Source organism: Orycteropus afer, unplaced genomic scaffold, assembly GCF_000298275.1.
Source record: "Orycteropus afer afer isolate SDZICR_OR568_19922 unplaced genomic scaffold, OryAfe1.0 scaffold00020, whole genome shotgun sequence".
Classification (NCBI taxonomy): domain Eukaryota; kingdom Metazoa; phylum Chordata; class Mammalia; order Tubulidentata; family Orycteropodidae; genus Orycteropus; species Orycteropus afer.
In genome coordinates this window covers 12,817,416-12,841,609 of record NW_006921607.1, presented here as the reverse complement: position 1 = coordinate 12,841,609, position 24,194 = coordinate 12,817,416, and the positions used below count along the sequence as shown (strand labels likewise).

At 46.9% G+C, this 24,194-nt stretch overlaps 2 protein-coding genes across 2 annotated transcripts in view; one reads left to right on the top strand and one right to left on the bottom strand.

The window, feature by feature from the left end:
- The first annotated feature begins 978 nt into the window (after positions 1 to 978).
- Positions 979 to 19,784, top strand: SLA2 (Src like adaptor 2). The gene is made up of 7 exons (XM_007934738.2): positions 979 to 1,069; positions 7,526 to 7,625; positions 7,970 to 8,056; positions 8,623 to 8,726; positions 18,218 to 18,367; positions 19,076 to 19,208; positions 19,619 to 19,784. The coding sequence occupies exons 1-7, from the start codon at positions 979 to 981 to the stop codon at positions 19,782 to 19,784; spliced, it is 831 nt and encodes a 276-aa protein (XP_007932929.1).
- A 1,220-nt stretch (positions 19,785 to 21,004) lies between these two features.
- LOC103191761 (respirasome Complex Assembly Factor 1) overlaps positions 21,005 to 24,194 on the bottom strand; it is a 14,098-nt gene continuing 10,908 nt past the window's right edge. Inside the window, exons 3-4 of the mRNA XM_007934636.2 lie at positions 22,300 to 22,429; positions 21,005 to 21,046 (exon numbers count right to left, since the gene is read on the bottom strand). Of these exons, the coding sequence (XP_007932827.1) occupies positions 21,005 to 21,046; positions 22,300 to 22,429 (172 nt within the window). The remainder of the gene's footprint in view (positions 21,047 to 22,299; positions 22,430 to 24,194) is intronic.

Here is a 24,194-nt window from a genome sequence, read left to right as displayed (position 1 = left end):
CCAGGTGCCTCACCAACTGCTGAGGAAACCAGCAAACTAAAGAAGTCCCTGTCCTCACTGAGCCACAGAAGAATGCAGGTTAAACAAGTCTACACTTTAATAAATGAATAATTAAAAATTTTGAAGGACTACAACATGGAGCCAAGAAAGAGGAGAAATAGGGGGAGGCTCCCAGGAGAGGCTGCTGGTGAAGCGGCATTCAGGACAAGATAAAGGAAAAGTGAGCCCCAGCCAGACTTTTCACACACACTGCCTCCCTGACCCATATGTTGTATATTATTGTTTCCATTTCTTAGATGAAGAAAAGGAGGCACAGAGAGTAGAAGTGGCCTCGAAAGCCCTGCAAGTCATCACTGTGTCATACAGCCTGCCACAACACCAGGAACAATGTGTTCAGTGCCACTTTGCTTGTCATGCCAGCTCCTAATCCCCCTTGGGTCCCCCTCACCCACCTCTGACCCTAGCTAGCCATGGCTCCTAGTAGGGAGTAAGCTCACTGCCCCCGATACTGTCCCCTGCCACCCAATGGCAGAATTTGGCCCCAGGTCAGAGAATTTGTTCATAGTGGGCCATAGAATATCAAGGGTGTGATCTGTGAAAGCTGGGGGATTCAGGGAAGCTTCCTTCCTGGGGGAGGGTGGGATACAGACAGACTCAAAGGGAAGAAAGGGTATCCCAGCCAGTGGGAAGGGGCACCACACAAGCAAAGGCTGAGGAACAAAAAGAATCGAGCATGGCTGCAATGTAGAAAAATAAGGTGTGGAGAAAACAGGATCCAGTTTGCAGGAAGCCTTCAAAATCTGGTTGAGGGGCTAGAGCCTGATCCTGATGGGTAGCAGATCAGCAAGAGAGATCAGTAAGGCTGAGCCGGAAAGGGAAGGGTCCAGAGACCAGGCCAGGGGCCACAGGCTCTGTCCCCATGGCAACATCTCTTTCAGGTTTCCCTTGGGGATGTGCTTCTAAGTGTTCTGACAAACAATGGGAAGTCTGCCCAGCAGAGGAAAAACCCTGCCAAACCCAAGCTCAAGCCCATCAGCCCAAGGCCAAGAACATGTGCCCATGCAAGCAGGTAGGTCAAGGGGCAGGGGGTGGGCAGCACCTTCCCAGGCACCACAAAGACCTGGGCCCTCTGTAGGCCTTCCTGACCAGCACCTCCAACACTGCATCAAGTATTAATGAGTACATGCTGGGTCCTGGGGAGCCAGCTAGCCATGGTCCCTGTTCTTGTGGAGCTTACATTTCAGCAACGTTAAACAGCCAGATAAGCTAGAGAGTATGGGAGAGTGACAGGCACTAACTAGAACATCACATCAGGAAGGTGTGATAGTTCCCCAGGAGTCTTCAAATGCTTCCTTCCTTCTAAGCTATTTTATTCAGAGACCAATCTGGCCTCTCTAAGACCAACCCTTCACTTCCCTAACTCTCCAGAGCTACGTGGTCTGTTACAGTAGCCAATAGCCATGTGTGACTATTTAATTAAAATGAAATAAAATTTGGTTCATTGATCTCACTAGCCACATTCTGTTGTTGTTGTTGTTATGTGCCATCGAGTCGGCCCCGACTCATAGCGACCCCTCCTTGGGTTTCCGAGGCAGTATCACTATGGAAGTAGGATTGCCCAACCTTCCTTCCGAGGAGTGGCTGGTGGGTTTGAACCGCCAGCCTTCTGGTTAGCCGTCGAGCGCCTTAGGCACTATGCTACCAGAGCTCGGCTCGATATTCACAAGTGGCTGGTGTGACATGGGACAGCACAGAATCACAGAAAATGTGCATCCTTGCAGAAAGTTCTATTGGATGGTGATGCCCCAAAGTGTCCCCTCTTACCCTAAGAAAACCAAAACCAAACCCACTGCTGTCACGTTAGATCCGACTCACAGCGACCTCTCCTTGGGTTTCTGAGGCAGTATTACTACGGCAGTAGATTGCCTAACCTTCCTTCCGAGGAGTGGCTGGTAGGTTTGAACCGACAGCCTTCTGGTTAGCAGTCAAATGCCTTAGGCACTATGCCACCAGAGCTGCTGTGAAATACTTAAGGCAAAATTAGAGCAACATTAATTGGAAAACATTAACACATACCAGGTATGTGCTGGACCTCTAAACATAATTTGTCCCAGGACAGTCATACTGTCCTGGAAAGTCTAATATTTTATGTCAAATTTTTGTTCCCCCAAATGGCACACAAATCCTTTCTCAAATCACTCCTGATCTGGGGTTTGGATGATCAGCTTGCCTTAAGCCAAGCAGCACTTTGAGGAGGAGGAATGTGGACAAGAATTAAACAGGAGACTGAAGAACCAAGACGTTGTGGATGTGAAAACTCTCCTTTGATGGTAGGGGCCATTCCGACTCCTCAGGCCAATCTTCAATACCCAGCCCCTGATACCAGCCTCCCAGGTTCCACATGTTCAGCACCCTAAACCCTGTAGGAGTCCTGTTGAGGAGGCAGTGGTCTCCTTTTACCCACCCCCTCTGCACAGAGCCTGTGGCATGGAGGCCCCACAGGAAGAGACCTGGAAACCACACAGGCCTATACCTCAGTTTCCTTTGAATCTAGCCAAGGGCAGTGGCCTCAAGGTTGCTCTGAGTCATGACCAGGACTCTGAGGGTGGTAACCACCTCTGGCTGCTAATGAGCAGATGGAGGGCCCTCCCTGCATGTGAGACCTGAGGGCAGCTACTTTTTCCGTTCTACTAGTGTCTTCTTTGGCAAGGGTGAGCCCCTGTCTTTCTTATCCCCTGGTCCCTGGTCAGCCTCCCTCCATGAGTCTGTAAGTCCAACCTTGCACTCATCTTAAATCTACTGAGGCTTTCATGTGACAGGCTTTATGCCAGGACCTGGGGACACAGCAGTGGACAAGACAAGCATAGTCCTTATCCCTCCTACCCTCTACTTCTCTTCCAGGTTTAATAATTCATTGCAATGGCCACAGAGGACTCACAGACAAGAGTCATGATTGTGGATTTATGAGAGAAGAAACAGGTTACAATTCAGGATGAGAAACAAGTCAGGATACAGTTCTTCAATCAGGACAGCTTTTTCTTAGCTGTGTTGCAGGCATGTTTCTCCCTGGCCTTGGGCTCCGCCCTGCTCAGCCATGTTACAGAGCTCTTTGAGCTTTGCCGATAGGCATACAAAGAGGCACCCAACTCTGCCAACAGGCCTCCTACCCAAAGGCACTTAGCTTTCTCAGTTCATGGGCCGGGGAGCCTGCCTCTTATTTCATGCTGGTCTCACGCTGTATCTGCTGCCACCATCTCTCTGCTGTCTCTCTGCTATCTCAGCAAAGTTCTACAGCTCTTTCTGTCCTGGGTCAAGGAGGTCCAGAGCAGGTCCAAGGACATGCTCCACTCCTGCTGCTTCTTCTACCTTGATGGTAATGAGATCCCCCTTTCCACCTCTGGGATGGTTCATTTTAAGCGTAGTGGGATGGCAAGGCTGACCAATTCCCATATTAGGGGAATTATTTATTCCTTATTTCCATGGTCCCACCCCCACAAGGGTACCTTGTACTTAATTTACATTATTAACAAGCTATATAGTCCCCTTTGGGGACCACAAGCACCTTACATCTGCAGAGTCCCACCTGGTCATTTGGTTGGAATTATAAAGATCATGGCTGGAAGAGCCATACTAAGTAATTCTTTGTTCCATAAGGAAAGACCCCTGGACTGTAAGTAGCCCCATACTGGGGTCAGTACAGAGTCTCCATGCATGGCTGAGAGGATGTGGAAGAGCCTGTCCATTTCCAGAATCACAGTCTCCCTCTTCCTATCACAACACAGAGCCAGGAGGGCCAGAGCAGCCTCTCCCTTTCCCTGCAGTGTCTACCTCTGGGTCTCTCCCTGCAACTCATGGGTCCTGCCCATCCATCTGTTCCCCTGCTCCACCTCCTGGGGTCCCAGATCCATTAAGAGGGCATCACAGAGTTCTGTGACCTTGAGTCCTTCAGAGAGGAGCATCTAAGAGACAGATAAACCTTTCTGGCTGACCTTGACTGCTTTTCATAGGTTTTTTGTTTTTTTTTTTTTAAACTGCCTTTTTCTTCACCCAAGTCAATATGTGTCTTTTACCTAGCTAGAAATTTTCCTTCCCCTACTTTCCCATCTCTGGTAACTAACAAAGAACATTTCCCACTATGTGTAAACTTTTCCTTGACTTTATAATAATGAACTTACACAGTATTTGTCCTTCTGTGATTGACTTATTTCACTCAGCATAACATCTTTCAAGTTCATCCATGTTACATGTTTCACAGATTTTTCATTGTTCTCTGATGCTGCATAGTATTCCGTAGTACCATAGTTTGATTATCCATTCCTCCACTGATGGGCACTTAGGTTGTTTCCATCTCTTTGCTATTGTGTGTGAACAGTGCTACAATGAACATAGGTGTGCATATATCCATTCATGTCCCAGCTCTCACTACTTTAGGATATATACCTCGTAATGGGGTTGCTGAATCAAATTATATTACCATTTCCAACTTTTTAAGGAAGTGCCATACCATTTTCCATTGTGGCTATACTGTTTTACAGTCCTACCAGCAGTATATGAGAGTTCCGGTCTCTACACCCTCACCAACATTTGTTATTTCCTGTCTTATTGAACTTTGCTATTATTGCTGGGGTGAGATGGTATCTCATTGTTGCTTTGGTTTGCATCTCTCTAATGGCTAATGATCATGAGCATTTCTTTATGTGTTTGTTAGCTGCCTGAGTATTTTCTTTGGTGAAATGTCTGTTCATATCTTTTGCCCATTTTTTAATTGGGTTGCTTGTCTTTTTAATGTTGAGATGTTGAATTTCTATAAATTTTAGAGGTAAGTCCCTTGTTGGATGTGTTGTTGCCAAATATTTTTTTTTTTCAAACATGAAGGTCTCTTTGTACTCTTTTGGAGAAGTCTTTTGATGGAGATAAGAATTTAATTTTTAGAAGGTCACAGTCTAGGGACCTCTGGTGGTGCTGTGGTTAAAGCATTTGGCTGCTAAACAAAAGGTCAGCAGTTCAAACTCACTAACTGCTGCACAGGAGAAAGATGAGGCAATATGCTTGCATAAAGATTTACAGCCTTGGAAACCCTATGGACAGTTCTACTATGGATGCTTTGAGTCAGAATCAACTCAGTGGCAGTGGGTTTGGGTTTTTTTGATTTTAGTCATCTAGTTTGTCTTCTGCTGTTTGTGTATTTTTGCTTATGTTTGATAGCCTATTTATGCCATAAATTAGGGCCCCTAGGTTTACCCCTATTTTTTCTTTGATGAACTTTACAGTTTTAGGTTTTACATTTAGGTCTTTGATCCATCTTGAGTTAGTTTTTGTTTATGGTGTGAGGTATGTATCCTGTTTCATTTTTTTGCAAATGGATATCCACTTTTGCCAGAGCACCACTTTTTAAAGAGACCATCTCTTCCCCATTTACTACTTTCCATAGTTTGATATATTAGTGTGTTAACAAGTCTGTTTTTTTCTCATTATTACAAAGAGCCCTAATGAAATAGGATAAGGAGCCCACCGTATCCCAGAGGATTAGAGTTTGGGTAAGGTCCCTTCCAGCAGCCCGTAGAGGTCAGATTTTCCAGGCCAAGACCCTAGCAGGCATAAGGAGATCCTGTTAGATTAGGTGGGCTGACCTGAAGTATGTGAAGGAATGAGCATCCTGTGCTGAGGAAGCCACTTGCTATCTGCTGTCCAGCCCCAAAATTGGGCCACATGGCCATCACATCCTTGGGATCATTCCTCCTGTGACTAGCACCAAAAAAAAAAAACAAACTCACTGCCATTGAGTCAATTCCATCTCATAGCAACCCTCTTTGGGTTTCCAAGGCAGTAAATCTTTATGGAAGCAGATTACCCAGGCTTTCTTCCACGGAGTGGATGGTAGGTTTGAACCACCAGCCTTCTGGTTAGCAGTCATATGCCTTAGGCACTACACCACCAGAGCTCCTTTCTGTGACTAGAGGCTTGGAAAATTATTCCTGGTCCACCCTGGCTCTGTGACCCAGGCTAGCCTTCCAAGGAGAAGGCAAGGGTGTGGTCCCTGAGCAGATCCACAAAGGCAAGACCGGGTGGGGTAATGGGGTGGTGAGGACTTGGCTTCCAGGAAAGCAAGATCAGCAGCCAGAGGGGGTCCAGTGGATCTGGGCCCCTCCTGAGATGCACTGCTGCTGTCCAGTCCTAGTTCCCTCCAACTCACTGGGCTAGTGAGCAGCCACTGCACAGTACCCCAGGGGAGCAGAGACAGGGTGGTGTGATGTAAAAGCTACCCCTTGGCTTCCCAGCTGCATGTCCATCAGAGCCTCCATTACCTCACTGTATAATGGGGACGACCCTAGACCTGACCTCAGAGGCATTTGTGAGGACTGAGGAGAGTAATGCATAAAGCTTCCAGTCAGGGCCTGGCACACTGCAGGTGCTCAGTAAGTGATAGTAGTGTGGATGACCAGGACACTTGACTGAGCCATTCACACCTGCTGGCCACTTGCTCTGGGCCAGGCCTAGGCCTGGTGGGCCTAGGAGTCCACATCTTCTCAGTGGGCTACATAGACCTACATCTGCTGCTCTGGACAAGGGCCAAAGGAGAGGTTTGATGTCAGATAGAGCTATACCGCCCATATGCACTGCACTGGATAGTTACAAAGCCCATTCATGTCTGAGTTCATGGGCACCTCTAGCAGCCTGGGGTGGTGTGGTGGTCCTGTTGTTTGCCGTCGAGTCAGACCCGACTCATAGTGACCCTTTCTTGGGTTTCCGAGGCAGTATCACTACGGAAGTAGATTGCCCCATCTTCCTTCTGAGGAGTGGCTGGTGGGTTTGAACTATCAGCCTTCTGGTTAGCAAGCAGTCAAATGCCTTAGGCACTAAACTACCAGAGCAGCCTGGGGAGGAAGGGATTATAATCCCCACAAGGAAATTAAGGGCCAGGAGCAAGAGGACCAGTGAAATCCTACAATGTGAAGGGAAGGTCATCTTCAGACCCTCCTGGCTCTTCTCTCTCCTTTCCAACTCCATATTTAATGCTCAAAATCCCCTCCTATGCCCACCACAAGGCACCCCCATGACTTGAAACCCAGGCCCCGGTAGTAAGCTTTCCTCAAGTTTCCCCTTTCCCAGCCTTCCCAGCTAGTCCACCCAATGCCCATTCCATCAGGGCATTCCAGAAGTTGAACCTGCTTACAATTGTAGGTTTCAGGTTTTTCTTAGCACAACCCATTTATCAAAATCTTCCACAAAGATCTGTATATAAAAGGGGATTGGAGCCAGGAGCCTCACTCTTCTTGCCACACCCACCCTCTTCCTGTGGTGACCCCAGGAGCCATCTGGGCAGCCCAGGCCTCTGCAGAACTCTGCTGGAAAGGCTTCAGAGTCCAGGGTTGCTCTCCCTGGAAGGAGAAGTGTCTCCCCACAGAGGTGGGCAGCACATTCATTGCCTGTGGTTAGACTGACGATGGGAGCCCAGACTCCACTAGACCTCACATCTGGAAGGAAAGTTGGCCAAAAGGGTGATTGTCTCTGTCCCCCCATCCAGAGAGGAGCAAGGCCACAGCTGTGGCCCTGGGCAGTTTCCCAGTGGGTGAGCAGGCAGAGCTGTCGCTGAGGCTTGGGGAACCATTGACCATCATCTCTGAGTAAGTCCTTCCACGAGCGCTGCATTGGGATGCTGGCTGGGGCAAGATGCCCTCCTCCCTCCCTCTGGATACCTGATTATGAGCTAGTGGGAGACAGGCTGGGCCTGAGAGAAGGGGCCTTTCTCTCCCAGGGAGAAAAGAGTGTAGCCTTTGTTGCCAAGCTCACAGGTGGCTCTAATGGTGGGATTTCAGTCGTTTGACATACCTGTAGGGAGAAGTGGTGGGTGGAGAAGGCCATACAGGGAGACTGAACCATGCCAGGAAGTACCTGGGCTGGCTTGGTGCCAGTTCTCCAGGGCCCTAGTCCTTCTGAGAGGGACCCCACCTCTCCTGTCTCTCTCCAGGGATGGAGACTGGTGGACAGTGCTGTCGGAAGTCTCAGGCAGAGAGTACAGCATCCCCAGCATGCACGCAGCCAAAGTCTCCCATGGGTGAGTTCTGCCCTGGCCCTCACTGAAGGGAAACTTGCTACCTGCTCTTCCCACAGCATTCCGTTTTCTGCCCAGCCCACTGCTGGGGGCTGAGAGGGGGTGTCATGGTTTGGGCTTTGGATGGTGGCTAGGTTTCATGGTAGTGAATGAGAAAAGAGACATGCAGGAGATGGAAAAGCCACATAAATGTCTTAAGGCAAGAAAACAGGCAATTTTTGGAAAGGGGAGGCCTGTGTAGATAGAATGGGCGAGCTGGGAGGCTGGGCAGTGATAGGAGAGAGGCTCGGATCACCCTATGTGGCCTCCTAGGGCATGACAATTCAGGCAGAAAAAGCTAGGGCTAATCCCAAGAAGCCATCCTCCCAGGTCCAGGAAGGTGGAGCTGGAGGGGTGCTCAGAGGCCCTAAGGCAGCCCTTCATGATGCAGATAGAGGTCCAGAGAGGGCAGGGCCTTGCCAGGGTCACACAAAGGGGGTGGGATCTCAGTGTGTCTTCAGTGGACCCCTTGAAGAGAGCCTCTAAAGCAGTCTTGTTGACCCTGATTCCCCTTTCCTGCTCCTCCCTAGGTGGCTGTATGAGGGCCTGAGCCGGGAGAAAGCGGAGGAACTGCTGCTGCTGCCTGGGAACCCTGGAGGGGCCTTCCTCATCCGGGAGAGCCAGAGCAGGAGAGGTGGGTGAGTTCGGTGTCGCCCCATAACCTCCCTCTGTGGGGAGGCCTCGGGGAGGGGGATGGATCCTACAGATCCTCCCCAGAGAATAGGCTGTATCTCACTTGTCATTCATTCAGCTAACAAAGATTTCCCAAGCCCAGCCGAGTATGGGCATACTCCTAGGCTGAGGCAAGGCATGGACAGGCAATAATAGACAACATGAGAGACCTGAGGGCAGAAGAGGGGTGGCTTCCTCTGGAGCAGTCAAGGGAGGCTTCATGGTGGAGTGGACTCTGAGTTGAAACTTGAAGAATGTTCCCACAGAAGTCCAGGGTAAGGCATTGCCCGGCTCTGAGAAAGCCTGGCATTTTATACAAGTGACTGCACCGCAGGTCAGGCAGCTAGAAGAAGCAGGCCAGACCAGAGCACACAGGGCCTTGCCAGCCTAGGAAGCTTTTTTCTTCTTTCCGAAGGCAGAGAGAGATGTTATTAAGCAACAGCATGCGTAGCACTGGGTGTGTGTTGTGGGGGAAACGAGAGGTTGAAGGACAGTGACTCTCAAGGTGGACCACTTGCTCTGAGATAAAGAGGATGGGAAGGTCAGTTCGGGAGAATCTGAAAATCATTTTCTGCTTTGAGGGAGAGAGGTTTTAATTTTTATTGTGATTTGGGTGAAAGTTTACAGAGCAAATTCATCTTCCGTACAGCAGTTCATACACATTGTCTCATGACATTGACTGCAATTCCCCACAATGTAACAGCTCTCTTCCTGCTTCTTCCTGTAGTTACCTATTTCCTGTGCCCTTCCCCCCATGTACTCCCATCCCCCGGAGCTCTCCCTGTACAAACACTGCCCTTCTGTTCTCCCATAACTGATCACTCCAAGGAGTGTATCTATCTGATGTAAATGTTCACCCCATATGCCTATCTGTTTGGCTGGAAGCCACAAGAGTGAGTTCAATTCTAGACCTGAAAGGTAGCTAGGGGCCATAGTCTCAGGGGTCTCACTAGGTTCTATCAGACCAGCAAACCTGGTCTTTTTTTTTTTTTTTTATGATTTTGAGTTTTGTTCCACATTGTTCTCCCACTCTATCCAGGATGTCCAGTACTAATCCCCCTCCAAGTGGTTGACAGTGGTAACTGGGCACCATCTAGTTCTTCTGGTCTCATGGTTATATAGGCTGAGGGTCGCATGGTCTACCCTTGGACTAGTTGTTTTCACGTGTCTTTGGTTTTCTTCATTCTTCTTTGCTCTGGATGAGGAGAAACGCATCATTGCATCTAGATGACTCCTTGCAAGCTTTTAAGATCCCAGTCACTACTCACCAAAGTACAATGTAGAGTGATGTTTTTGTGTAGTATGTTATGCCAATTGAGCTTGATGTTGAGGGAGAGAGGTTTTAACTATTAACAATGCATGTTAAGACAGGACTTCTCAGGGCTTTGACTTTGTCTAATTGAGCATTTCCCAAACACTTCTGAACACAGAAATTTTTATCATGCAGTACTTAGTAGTACTCACTTCATATTCATTCATTCTACAAGTACTTCTCAAGTATCCACTGTGTGGGGAGGCCTCAGAGAGAGGGGAGGAGCCTACTAATGTGGCAGGCCATGGGCATCACTAGAATGAGGTGGGCATGGTCTTTGGTCACAGGAAGCTAGTGCCCAGGGCACACACTTTGGGAAAAACAGCTTGAAATTTGCACTGAAGTCAGGGCTTGTCCCTCAAATGCCAGGAGCCAACTGTGATGTGACTTGGGGGCTAGGGCAGGGGGCCATACATGAAGGATTGGGGTACCTAGCTGTCTGACCATCACACTGCTGGTAGGAGAGCCTATCAGCAATGAAGTAACCTGTATTTCTAGAAGTGGGTGTGAATGTCCCATAGCTTGTATTTCAGAGCAGGGATCCAGGCTCAGTCAACATTCTGGCTGTTGGAACTTGTAATAGAATAGTCATAGAGTTGCCTTCCCTTGGCCAGAAATGACTGATTCCTCCCTTCCCGAGACACTCAGGAACCTGATTACTTGGGGTGGAGGGGACCCGAAATGTTGACAGTGTCTCTGTGCTTTGGGTCACAGACAGAGCCAGAAAGTCATCTCCACAGATCAGGAAATAGAGGCCCAAAGAGAGGTAGGGACATGTCACATTGCACTTCTCCAGGTGCAGGGCCTCTGCAAACAAAATATGAAATGGATAGAGTCTGTCTTGGATGCCCCTGCCTCCCTCTGGGCTATGCTAGCCCCTTAAGACAGGAGCAGAAAGAGGAGTGGAAGGAGCAACAGTGACTGCATTTGTGTTAGGCCCTCTAGGTGCCTCAGAATCACTCTGTGGGGATTACACATCCATTTTTCAGATGAGGAAACTGAAGTTTAGGAGAAACGTTTGCCTGAGGACACACAGTTAATAAGTGTAGAGCAGAAGTCAAAGTCAGCCACGGCAAAGCCCTCGTGTGGTAATGGTGGAACTGCAAGCACACTGAGAGGCTTAAAAAAAAAAAAAGAAAAAAAACCTTGCTGTTGAGTCCACTGAAGTTCACAGTGATCCTGTAGGACAGGGCAGAACTGTCCCATGGGGTGAAAGTTTACGCAGCAAATCCATCCTCCATACAGCAGATGGTACATATTTTGTCTCCTGACATTGACTGCCTCATCTTTCTCCTGAGGGTGGCTGGGGGGTTTGAACTCCTGACCTTTTTGGTTACCAGCCAAATGCTTTATCCACTACACCACGAGAGGTCCTTAGTAAGAGAGTGGAGCAGCTGGTAGCTTTGAACGGCCAAGCTTCTGGTTAGCAGTCAAATGCCTTCAGGCACTATGCCACCAGAGCTTGTAAGAGGCTTGTAAGTAAGAGTTCCTTGTAAAGACTAAACCAAAACATCAAACTCTGCTGTCAAGCCAATTTTGACTCATAGCGACCCCTCCTTGGGTTTCTGAGGTGGTGTCTCTACTCATAGCGACCCCTCCTGGTTTCCGAGGCAGTATCTCTACAGAAGTAGATTGCCTGGTCTTCTTTCCAAGGACTTGCTGGTGGGTTTGAACCACCAGATGCCTTAGGAAATACTTAGGAGGATAGGCCTCCTAGTGCCTACACTAATTTGAACCTACTATAATGGGTTTGTAGGAGCTCTGGTAGCATAGTGGCTAAAGCACTTGACTGCTAACCAGAAGGCTGGCGGTTGAAACCCACCAGCCACTCCTCGGAAGGAAGGTTGGGCAATCCTACTTCCGTAGTGATACTGCCTCGGAAACCCAAGGAGGGGTCGCTATGAGTCGGGGCCGACTCGACGGCACATAACAACAACAACATCATAATGGGTTTGTAGGGTTCTTCGCTTCTGCCTCAGTCTCCCTCCTAGGCACCCTGCAGCCAATCTTTGCCTCTCCAGCCCTTCCCTTGGGAGCTCTCCGGGTTTATCTCTTCTTGCCCCTCCTACTGTTTTCCAGGCAGCATTGGCGGCCTCACCCTCACACACACCTAAAGTCTGGCTGGGGTCAGGGGCTGGCCCCAGTACAGCAGCTGCAAACAGGAAACCACAGTAGGGCGCTGGCTGAGGCAGGGGTGCTGCAGGCCAGGCTGGCTGCTCAAGGCCCCAGTGCGCTTTGCAAAGCCACAGGAAGTATCTTGTACTCAACTGCTCTCCCTCCTCTGCTTTCACCCCTTCTCTGGCTTGGTTCAGCCCCAGGAGTCCAGTGACTGCCCCTTATTGCCAGTCTTCTTCCCCTTTCCTAAGAAGGCACGTAATGTAAGAGGGAATCTGAGAAATAAAGAAGAAAGCTGACAGGATCCATAAAGATCTTTAATTACTAGGATTAAGTTTAAATTTGACCCTGAGCGTCCCTGTAGCAAACACCAGAAGGGGGATGGATTAGAATGCAGCTCGCATTATCAAAAAAGGAAGAAATGTGCCAGTTCCCCGGTAAACGCAAAGGTTTCCCTAGCATTAACTTTCAATCTCTCATCTAGGGCTTCCTCTGGGGCAGTATTTGTCCAGCTGCCAGTCATGACCCATTTATGGGTTAAGAAATCAATTTATCCCAGTGGTGTGCAACAGAAGCACCTGCAGTGCTCATTAAAACACAGATGGCTGGGTTCCACCCCCAGAACTTCTGCTGATAAAGTGGGCCTGAGAATCTGTGTGTCTTACATGTCTCAGGTAATGCTGTTGTGGCTAGTCTGGGGACACACTTTGAGACCCCTTCATCTCATCCTTGGCTGTACACTGGAATCATGTAGGGGAGCTTAAAAACATACTGCAGCCCAGGTTCCATGTCAGTTTCTGACTTAATTGGTCAGGGGTATGGCCTGGGCACTGGGATTTGTAAAGCAGTGCCCCGCCCCACCCACTGCCAGGTGATTCTGATGTACAGCCAGGGTGAAGACCCACTGAGTGAGTGGTCTGGACCAGTGAGTGTACATAATGGAGAGCAGAAAACACTGGAGGGTATGTCAGGCCGAGGTGAATACTGCTTCATGAAACTTTTGTTTCAGGTATTTATAAGTATGTGGGGACTGGGTCACAATATCAAATTTCATACTGTGGTTTGTGGTAAAAAAAAAAAAGTTTGAACTGTCCTGCTCTCGAGGCCCAAGTGAAGTGATAGAATGGTGGCTCTGACTTGAATGTACAGGAATCACTGGGAACTCATTAAAAATGTGCACTCCTGGGCCTCACCCTATATCTACTGGGTCAAACTATTCAGAAATAATTTCAGTTCTTTCAGATTTTTTTATGTCCCAGCACATAGTTTATCTTGAATGTTCCATATGTAACTGAAAGAAAATGTGTTGTTGGGTGTGCTATTCTGTGTCAATCAGAGAAAACTGGTTGATAGTGTTATTCAAGTCTTCTATATCCCTCTTGGTTTTGTCATACTAATTACTGAGGAGTGTTGAAATCTCCAAGTATAATTATGGGTTTGCCTATTTCACCTGTCAATTCCTGTTCATATTATTTCAAATTTCTGTAATTGAGTGCATACAGATTAAGGATTTTGTCTTCTGGATGTGTTTAACCCTTTTGTTGCTATTAAACATTCTCTTTATCTCTGTTATCCTTGGGCTTGAATTCTGTTTTGTCTGATGTTTGCTTTCCTGTGGTACAGTGGTTAAATGCTTGGCTGCTAACCAAAAGTCAGCAGTTCAAACTCATCACCTGCTCAGTGGGATAAAGATAACAGCCTTAAAAACCCTCTGGGCAGTTCTGCTCTGCTGTGAGTTGGAATTGACTAGACAGCAACAGATCTGGATTTTGGTTTAAGACTGTTTACATGATTTATCTTTTCTCATCTTTTTACTTTTGGCCTGTGTTTTAATATTTAAAGTCTGTTTATTATAGATGGCATAAAGTTAAGTCCTGCTTTTCATCAAGTTTGATAGTCTCTGCCTTTTAATTACTTATATACATGACTTCCTCAAAGTAAATGCTTCCTACAACATGCAGTGCCTGTGGTTTAGGAAATTAACTCCTGCCTCTTGTTGGTATTTCACAGGGAAAAGGTTAAATGACAGGGTTGTTGTGTCTTCTGAGTCTTTGTGCCATAACTTCCTTATCTGTAAAACAAGGATAATACCTACCTCATAGGGTGGCTGTGAAAATTCAATGAGATTCTATATAAAGCACTTATAGTAAGCACTTAATACTTGAGTGACAACAGCTATAACACTTCAATCCACAATCAACAGCAATGGACGCAGCAGTCAAGATATCAGATGTCATACTGCACTGGGCAAATCTGCTGCAAACGATCTTTTTAAAGTGCTGAAGAGCAAAGATGTCTCTTTGAAGACTGTTGTCATGTGCCATCGAGTCAGACCCAACTCCTAGTGACCCCTCCTTGGGTTTCCAAGGCAGTAGCACTACGGAAGTAGATTGCCCAACCTTCCTTCCAAGGAGTGGCTTGTGAGTTTGAACCACCAGCCTTCTGGTTAGCAGTCAAGTGCCTTAGGCACTATGCTGCCAAAGCTCCCTTTTGAAGACTAAGGTGCACCTAACCCAGGCCATGATACTTTCAATAGCTTCATGTGCGTGTGAAAGCTGAACAATGAATAAGGAAGACCAAAGGAGAGTTGATGCTTTTGAGTTGTGGTGTTGGCAGAGAATACTGAAAAAAGGTCCAAAATACCATGGACTGTGAGAAGAGTGAATAAATCTGCCCTGGAAGAAGTACAGCTGGAATGCTCCTTGGAAGTGAGAATGGCCAGACTTCATCTCACCTACTTAGGTCATGTTGTCAGAAGAGACCATTCCCCAGAGAAGGATATTGTGGTGGTTAAGTTTGTGTGTCAACTTGGCTGGGCCTGGTTGAGTGGCTGGGCAGCTGGTGGTAGTTATTCCCCATGATGGGACTGGCAGTCACCTCCATAGTGGGACCTACCACAAGCAGCTGAGTAGCTGCTTTAGCGATGTGGTCTACTTCCCATTATAAGAAACAGCTTTGGGAATGGTCTCTAGCTTATGGCATGCTTGAACCCTGCATGTAGCCGTATCATTGTTCAGCAGCCTGCCATGCTCTGCCAACCTTGGGACTTTCAATGGACTTGAATTAATGGCCTGCCATGTGGTTTGGGAACATCGGGACTGTCAATATTATTTTATTTGTCGACCTTCGGCTTGTTAGCCTCAGCAGCCAGTAGCTGTCTGAGTGAAGAGATGCCCCTAGCTTCAGTGGGCCAGGAGCAAGAGGTAGAGCTGAAGCCCAAGGTCGAGGGGCTTTCACCCAGCCCCTAGAGCATGGCACTTTGGACTTGGACTTAAAGCCTCCAGAGTTGTAAGGGAATAAACTCCTGTTTGTTCAAACCATCCCATTTGTGGTATATTCCTCTCAGAGCAGCACTAGGTAACCAGAACAGAAATCATGCTTGGTAAAGTGGAGGGTCAGCAAAAAAGGGGTAAGACCCTCAACAAGATGGATCGACACAGTGGCTCCAATGATAGTAGGCTCAGGTATACCAAGGATTGTGAGGTCTGGTGCAGGACCGGGCAGTATTTAGTTCTGTTGTACACAGGGTCACTATGAGTCGGAGCCAACTCAACAGCACCTAACAAGATCACCACCACTCAGCATCATCTTCTCATTTGGCTTTGATCAAGTGTTGACTTAAAATTTATTATGGTCTTTCTCGTTTCATTTTTCAACCATATGCTCTTGTTCTAACCAGGCCTTCTTCTGCCTTTTTAATTCTTAAAAATTTAATTATTTTGTTGAAACTAATTAAACTGCACCTTAAAATGTGTGCATTTATGTAATATATACCTCAATAAAGTTGATTTTAAAAATGGAAAAAACAAAAAAATCCTGTCATAGGACTTTTGTGTGTACCATATGTACAGTTTAAGGGCTAATAGTAAAACCAGTATCTATGTTCCTCTGTTCCTCCTTTTCCAGTTTAAATAGTACAATAAATTAGACCACCTTAAAAAAAAAAGTAAGCAAGCAATATATCCAATTCCATGATTCCTATCTTGGAAGATCTTTTGCAGGTGTTTGGGGGCACCCTAACCTCCTCAGCTCCCCCAGCATGCACACACATTGCTGAGAGAGGACAGCTATATAACTTTCCTGGGGCAAGTGGACATTTTTAAAATCTAAATTATGATCTAATTAATAAGCTATAGAATGGCTTGATATAATCTATAAAAGAAACATGAAATAATTAAGAAATAATTCAAAAAATTATTTAATAAGAGATAGCCACACATGATAAAAAAATTTGCATTAAGTACTTTAAATTGCATCTATTCAGGGATAAGCTTATTCTCCCTTACTTTCTGAAGTATAATTACTAAAAATTCCTTGCTTGCAAATGAATGAGTAAACCTGAGGTAGGAAAAGAAGAAATTATCTTTAAAATATCAACAAGCTGGAAATCATGAAAAGGCAAATAAAACATTAAAATGACCTCAGTGTGCCATGCTATTGTAAAAGTAGTATTCAGTAATCACTTAAAGGGATGAAAGTAGTAAGAGAAAGTGTTCAGGAGAGTATCTCTGAATTATAAAATATTACTTCCTATGGGAGCTCTGGTAGCATAGTGGCTAAGACACTTGCCTGCTCACCAGAAGGCTGGCGGTTCAAACCCACCAGCCACTCCTCGGAAGGAAGGCTGGGCAATCCTACTTCCGTAGTGATACTGCCTCGGAAACCCAAGGAGAGGTCGCTATGAGTCAGGGCTGACTCGACGACACATAACAACAACAACAACAACAATGGTAGCATAGTGAAGGTGGAATACTAATTTGGTGTAACCTATTCATCCATTGCCAATTTGCATTTCCTTGCAGTGTGTCATTCATTTATGAGTGCTTGAAATATAGGTTAACAAGATGGTTCTTGTTCATCAGGACAACAACTGACACCAAAAAAAAAAAAGACAGTAACAATTTCTTTGAAACATCTTACATGTTTCACATGTTTTAATCAGTTGCTTTTCTTCATTGCTTTGCCAAACACATAAACTCACTCTGTAGAATCAACGCACAGCAACCTCTCCTTGGGTTTCCAAGGCGATTATCTTTACGTTAGTAGATAGCCCAGTCTTCCTTCCTAGGAGTGGCTGGTAGATTTGAACCACTAAGCCTTCTGGTTGTAGCAATCAAATGCCTTAGGTACTATGCAATATATAATGCCATCTTGGCTGTCTGTGAACTTTATATAAATAGAATCATGCTGAATTTATGTCTCTGTGACTTGCTGTTTCTGCCATTATTTTTAAGATTTATGTATGCTTATTGTGTGGTGAGGAGCTCTGGTAGCAAAATGCCTAAGGCACTTGACTGCTAACCAGAAGGCTGGCGGTTCAAACCCACCAGCCACTCCTCAGAAAGAAGATTGGGCAATCTACTTCCGTAGTGATACTGCTCTGGAAACCCAAGGAGGGGTCGCTATGAGTTGGATCCGACTCGAAGGCACAGAACAACAGTGTATAGTGGTTATTTTTACTGCTGCATAGTATTACATCCTACAATCCATCATTTATTCTATTTACAGCATAGTGGCTGTTTGCAGATTTTGGCTTTTAAAACAGGGCTTTCTATAAGTATTCTTGTTCACACATTTCTAGGATAACATGCCTAGAAGGAAATGCTGGGTAGTAAAGGATGTGCATGTTCAACTTGACTAGCTAATGCCAAACTAGTCCAACCATTTCCAAAGGGGGCTGTACTAATTTATCCTTTGCCAGCAGGGTAAGAGAGTTCCAGTTTCTCTAGGCCCTTGCCAAGGACCCACTGACATGTTCCTAATCTAACACTCTCTTTGTAACAGCTGACAGTGTTGATCTGCACTGTGCCAGCTCTTGGACTGAGGGTTCTATGTGCATGATCTCATTGTGTCCCCACAAACCCTATCTATTATGAATGTGTTCTTATTTATGCCCAGGAGAGCTAATCTTTGTCCTTGCCCTGACCACTTCCTGTGTCTGTATCTCATCTCTTTATTCTTCCAATCTGGGTTGGGCTGGGTCCCAGCAGGACCTCAGTGCCACCCCTGCACCCTTTCCTCCTCAGGCTGTTACTCTCTGTCAGTCCGACTCAGCCGCCCCACATCCTGGGACCGGATCAGACACTACAGGATCCAGCACCTAGACAACGGCTGGCTGTACATCTCACCACGCTTCACCTTCCCCTCACTCCAGGCCCTGGTGGACCATTACTCGGGTAAGGCTTTTCCCTGATTCCATGGTATGGGAGGCATGTGAGGGCAGACACTACCTGCTACAAAATATCCAAGGAGAAGAGGGTACCAGTCCCTGTGACAAGAAATGCAGGCTGGAAGCCGTCTTCAACCCATGCCCTGACAGAAGCATGAGCTTCTCCTGTCTCTCAGCTTCAGTGTTCCTAGATTTCTGGTTCTGACTCAAAGTCCCCAGCAGCAGGCACTGTTCTCTCCACAGGAGCTAGGCCCACAGCTGTTGCTGCTGTTGGATTCACTTCTGACTCTTCTTAGCATTTTCTGGTGCCTGTCCTGTGGAGGATACAGTCACCACGACACAGTGTCAGAGGGACAGAGAGGAAAGACCACTCCTGGGAGACCTCTTCAGTGGTTTTCTAGGGGGCTCCGTGCATTACAGCAACATTACCAGAAGTACAGACTGAGTATTCCATAGCTTTCTTTTTCCCTAAGTACTTTCCTATCCAGAAATGGGCTCAAAGAGACCCATCAGTTCCCCCAAAGTCACACAATCAATTAGGCCTCCCAACACCTAACCCAATATGACTTTTGACTGTATCTCAGCTCCATGAGACCAATAACTTGGGGCTCATCTTGTCACTGACTTTTGTGACTATGCCCGAAGTAAGGGTGGGTACTGGGGAGGAAAGAAGGACTGGCATCGGCAATATCAGCGGCCCAGGTCTCTTCCTCAGAGTTGGCCGATGACATCTGCTGCCTCCTCAAGGAGCCCTGTGCCCTGCAGAGGGCTGGCCCACTTCCTGACAAGGCTATACCCCCACCTGTGACTGTGCAGAGGATGCCAATCAACTGGGAAGAGCTGGACAGGTGAGAGGGGCCTCTGGAACATAAAGGTGAAAAAAGGAGATTTAGGAGCTGACCCTGAGAACTCAGAATGGGTCTGTCACCTTCAGGAACACCTGAGAGTCAGTGAACACTGGCTGAACTCCTGGAGCCCAGACCAGGCTTAGCATGTCGGTAGGACATACTGTTGGGAGGAAAAGGCAATGCACGCTTGGGCACTGAGGTAGCCAGGATGGGGGTAAGTCAGGTCAGACAAGATGGGACAGGACAGAGCTCCAAGTCCTGCGTGGAAAGTCACACTGATAGGGAAAGGGACCCACTGTTGTGGAGCAGCAGTGACTTGAAGATAGGGTTTTGAGGATAGTGAATTATGTGTGGTAGTGCAGGATGGAGGCGGCGGCTTGACTCAGCTCTCTCTCTCCTCCTCCCCACAGCTCCCTCCTGCTTTCCGAGGCATCTGCCCCAGGGGAAGCGTCTCTCCTCAGTGAGGGGCTCCGGGAGGCCCTCAGCTCCTACATCAGCCTGACTGAGGACATCTCCTTGAATGATGCCAAAGCCCAAAGGAGAGGTCGAAAAGGAACCCAAGGCTGCAGTATCTAGCACCTCAACTCAGCTCAACCTGAGCACCCTAGAGGCAAGGCTGTGTCACTGAGTGGGCGGACTGGGGCACAGCTGCATCCAGGGTCCCTGTGTCCTCTGCTCCTTCCCCTCTTAGAAGTCAGTTATTCCTCCCAATGGCAGGACCCCAGCCCCCAACCATTAGTCTCCAAGTTGAGAACAGGTGAGAGTAAGGCCAGGGGCTCCAAAAACAAAGAACAAACCTCCTCTGAGGTCTAACCCAGTCAGTTACTGAGTCATTTTGCATTTGGCCACAAACATGATTGGGAGAGCTTGGCCAGGTTCAAATGATTAAGCTACAAAATGAAGTAACAGATCTGTGAGCTGGAACTATCCAGAGAAGGGGCTTGGTGGGAGCATGTAAGGACCTCAGTGACCCCTCAAGCCCAGCTCAGTACTGTGAGGCCAGTCACATCCAGAGTACTGGGCAAGGGCTAAGAGCCAGACATGGCACCTGTGTGCAGAGAGCCGACCAAAGCTCCTAGGGGCTCTCAAGGTGCTAAGTACTATGCACAAAGCCAAACCAATTCTCCAGCCCTGGATGTCCCTGATATCCCCATCAAGGGGGGGAGATCTGGCTGGAGCTACTAAGGGAGCAGGAGAGGAAGGAAGAGTGGGCACCACCTCTAGTACTCCTACTGGGTTCCTGGGCTAGAGGTGGGTGTGGGAAGCAGAGCATCACCAGGTATAACCAACAGGTTTTCAATTAAAGATTTGATTTATTCAAGTATCTGAAAACATTCTGCAGTGGAAACTGTTCCTAGATGCTGCCTATACTTGCTATGAGCCATACATATAATTCCATACTGTGTTCAGAAGACTTGAAATGCCACTGATAGTTTAAAAACTGTACACCTGATGGAGAACTGAGGGAGACAATTTAATGTTTCATCCGGATCCAGAGATGCATCCAAATAAACGCCCAGCTCCAGTCAGCAAACGGGTTATGTAGTGATGAGCATCCAAGAAGCAATGGGTGGTGATGGACAATCAGAAATGCTTCCCAAGAAGTGGATGGTTCTCTACAAAGTTTCAGGTCAGAACCCTTGCAGAAAACACTGATGCCCAACACACTGGTTCTTGGTCCAGAAAACATAGGTCTTCTGAGCTCCCGTGCTGGAGTGCCCCTACAATCGTGTTTCTGTGCTGTAACTAAGAGGGTCCTTTGGACTGGACAGGGAGCACATGGGGGCTGTACACCATCAGTCATAGTGGATGGCAGTGTAAAAGATGATCCAAATGACCTAGAGGGGAGACAAGCAATGTTCACAGGTCACCCGGATCAGCGGTGGCTTTCTTAGGCTCGATTTCACAAAACATCATATAAGAGTGTGTGCACAGTGGGCTCCCTAAGGGGCTATCCAATGCATAATCTGCTTAGAGGACTGAATTATTTCACTGAAATCGAACTGTAACAGGGCCCAGAACCCCACCCAAACAGCAACCTGAGCCCCAGAGACTGAATTTATAGATATGGCATAATACTGGTAAGGCAGACTGTACTGCTCACAGGTGTCAGGATTAGCAACAAATGTGAAACCAAAAACACCATCAGATTCGGTCATCTCCTTATCAAATAAAGCAGTGGTTCTCAAACCTGGCTGTCCACTGGAATATCCTGGGGAGCTTTGAAAAATGTCCCAGCCACCTTCCACAGATTCTGATTTTATTATTTGGGCTACAGTCTGGCTATGTAGAGGTATCTGTGTATAATCTTTAAAAATAACTTTATTGGAACATAATTCACATACCACAGTTCAGTAGTATTTAATGTATGGTACAAACATCACCACTAATACCACAATATTTTCATCACCCTATAATCCATTAAGTCACTCTTCATCTACCCCACCCCCACCAGTCACTGGCAACCAGTGATCTGATTTCTGTCTCTCTAGATTTACCTATTCTGGATTATTTCACATAAATGAAATCACACCACACATACATGTGTCTGGTTTCTTCTACTCAGTATGTTTTAGAGGTTCATCCATGTTGTAGCATGTACTTCATTTTTTTATGGCTGAATAATATTCCATTGTATGGCTATGCCACACTTTTACTATTCATCACTCAGTAGACATCTGTTTTGTTTCTACTTGTTGGCTATTGTGATTAATGCTGCTATTTTTATATTTTTGTGTGTGGGGGGTAGTCCAACCATTTTACTGAAGAAGTGGGGACAATGAGGTCTAGCAATTACAATCTGACTGGAATCTCCTGGACCTTGCAGCCACCAAAAAACCTATCAATGTATTTTAAAATGCTTCATAATTGTTTCTAATATGCAGCCAGGATTGAGAATCAGATGTAAAAGCTAACAATGAGTCAAAGATTCGCAGTCACAGAGATGCCATCATACCACATTTTTTGGGACAATGTGAGAGGCCATGCCTCGGAAGCATTTGAAAAAAGGTACCCCAATCACTCAATTCCCTCAATCAGCGACTGACACTTCATGAAAAGAACAGTACTTGTTACAAACAGTTATACATACCATGAACAAGGCAAAAGATGTCATAAACCCTTCTTTTGTGAGCTCCCACGTGCCACCATACTCCTCTTCATCGATCTGTAGGTAGCTGCTGAAGTAGAGATACAGGACTCCTGCATTGATCAGGCAGAATCTGGAGTGAGGAGCGCAAGGGCCAACACACCGTAAGCTTAGAAGACTCAGAGCCCCTACCCTCACAGCCCAGCTCTAGGAGGGCCCTCACTGTCCTTTAGTCTGCTGTTTTATGTCTGTGTCCTCCTGATAAGCAAAGGGTGACCTGGGAAAAAATAAGCTTTGGACTCAGAAAGACGTGGACTCAAACCTAAGCTTTACTTCATGGTCATGAAACCTTGTGCAAGTCTCTTAACAGAGGTCTCATTTTTTTTGGTCTGTTAAATAGGGTGTCTGATTATTATGGCAAGTGAAATAACACATGTAAATGCCTAGGCTTTCAAAGGAGGTACCCACCTGCCTGAGTTAGCAACTTACAGGAAGAATAATTCTTTTTAGTTGCCCAGCAAAAGACGAAAAAAGAAAAAAAACCACTCTGCGCATCTTTGAAGCAAGGCAGAATGGCTGCTGAGTAAGGCATTCCAAACTGGACCAATACCTGATACAGGCCCATAGCAGCTCCAGCCAGGGCAAGGCTGTACCCGGCCATGGGGCAAAACACGCTAAGCTGCTGCTTCACAGCCAAGTGAGCAAAAGCACACTAAGTAGACCCCTGCACAACAGGGAGGAAAATGTCTGGATGTCCCCTGTACTGTGCTTGATGTGGAGGCAAACCTGACAGTTCTGCCCTCAGCGCATCATCTGGTAGGGGCTAAGAACAGCATTAAGAGAACTGAAACCAGCTGTTGTTGAGCATCTCCAAGAAGGTCTTTAATCTGTATAATGCATTATTTAGCTGATGGAGGAACAATAATGCACCTTGTTTTACTCAACTTTTGGCACTGTTATCAGTAAATTTTATAAAGCAGTCAAGGCTTTCCTTGCAATCGTTCCAGTTACTGCACCTAATCTAATGGGGGACTGTGGATCTTAGGACACATCCCTTCTAAGGCTAAGGTGTAAGATCAGAGACAGCTGGCTCCTTCAGTGGATGGAGTGTGGGCTGGTGTAGGGGAGGGCAGTATGTGAGGCTGAGGCGTGTCAATCAGTACGCAAGGGGAGATGGAGACCACGATCAAGGTGGGGAAGGGTGGTGTGTCTGTGTACTTCAGGAAGTCTGGTTTGTGAGTGGCAAGAATGCTATATATATACAGGCTTTCTTCAGAGTAGCAAGAATAGGGGCCGGGAGACTGATTTAGACTTAGACTTATGTTTCAGGACTTAAGAGTAGTAAGGTTTGAGGACAGGGACTGGGCAGGTGGCTGAATGGGAGAGGCAAAGGCTTCACGTCTAAGAGCTTGGGAGTACACGTGATTCCAATAACAGAATCAGGGAGAGCAGGAAGTCAGGGAAGTTTTTCTTGGAAAAAATTTCTCATAAAATACAGTCAGTCCTTAGCTTGGCCAGGCAGTGGCCACATCCTTATCTTGGGTCCAGCTAAATCTGGCCACCCCTCTATGACAGTTTCCTTTTGGACAGGCTGACTGAGTAGATCTAAATGGAGATTCTAATTGGAGTGAGAAATGTCATTCTGAGGCCCAGAGCTAGCTAGGGCTGGAAGTTAACTGGACTCTTACGGAGTATCCAGTGGTAAAGATGGTTGCTTAATGAGATGAAACAAGGGAGCAAGGATGACAGCAGAAAGTTGAAGGAAGCATGAACAGCAAAGCTTGGACAAGCAATCAAAAAGGGAAGACTAGGAGGCGGGGCAAGATGGCGGACTAGGCAGAAGGATTGCACAGACCCTCTTCAACAAAGAAAAGGGAAACCAATTAACACAGACACAG

Bases quoted from the DNA above. Each gene is read 5' to 3' on its own strand.
- SLA2 (XM_007934738.2), top strand. From the start codon at position 979: ATGGGAAGTCTGCCCAGCAGAGGAAAAACCCTGCCAAACCCAAGCTCA. The intron at 7,626-7,969 runs GTAAGTCCTTCC...GTCTCTCTCCAG, and splicing joins CCATTGACCATCATCTCTGA to GGATGGAGACTGGTGGACAG. The intron at 8,727-18,217 runs GTGGGTGAGTTC...TTTCCTCCTCAG, and splicing joins GGAGAGCCAGAGCAGGAGAG to GCTGTTACTCTCTGTCAGTC.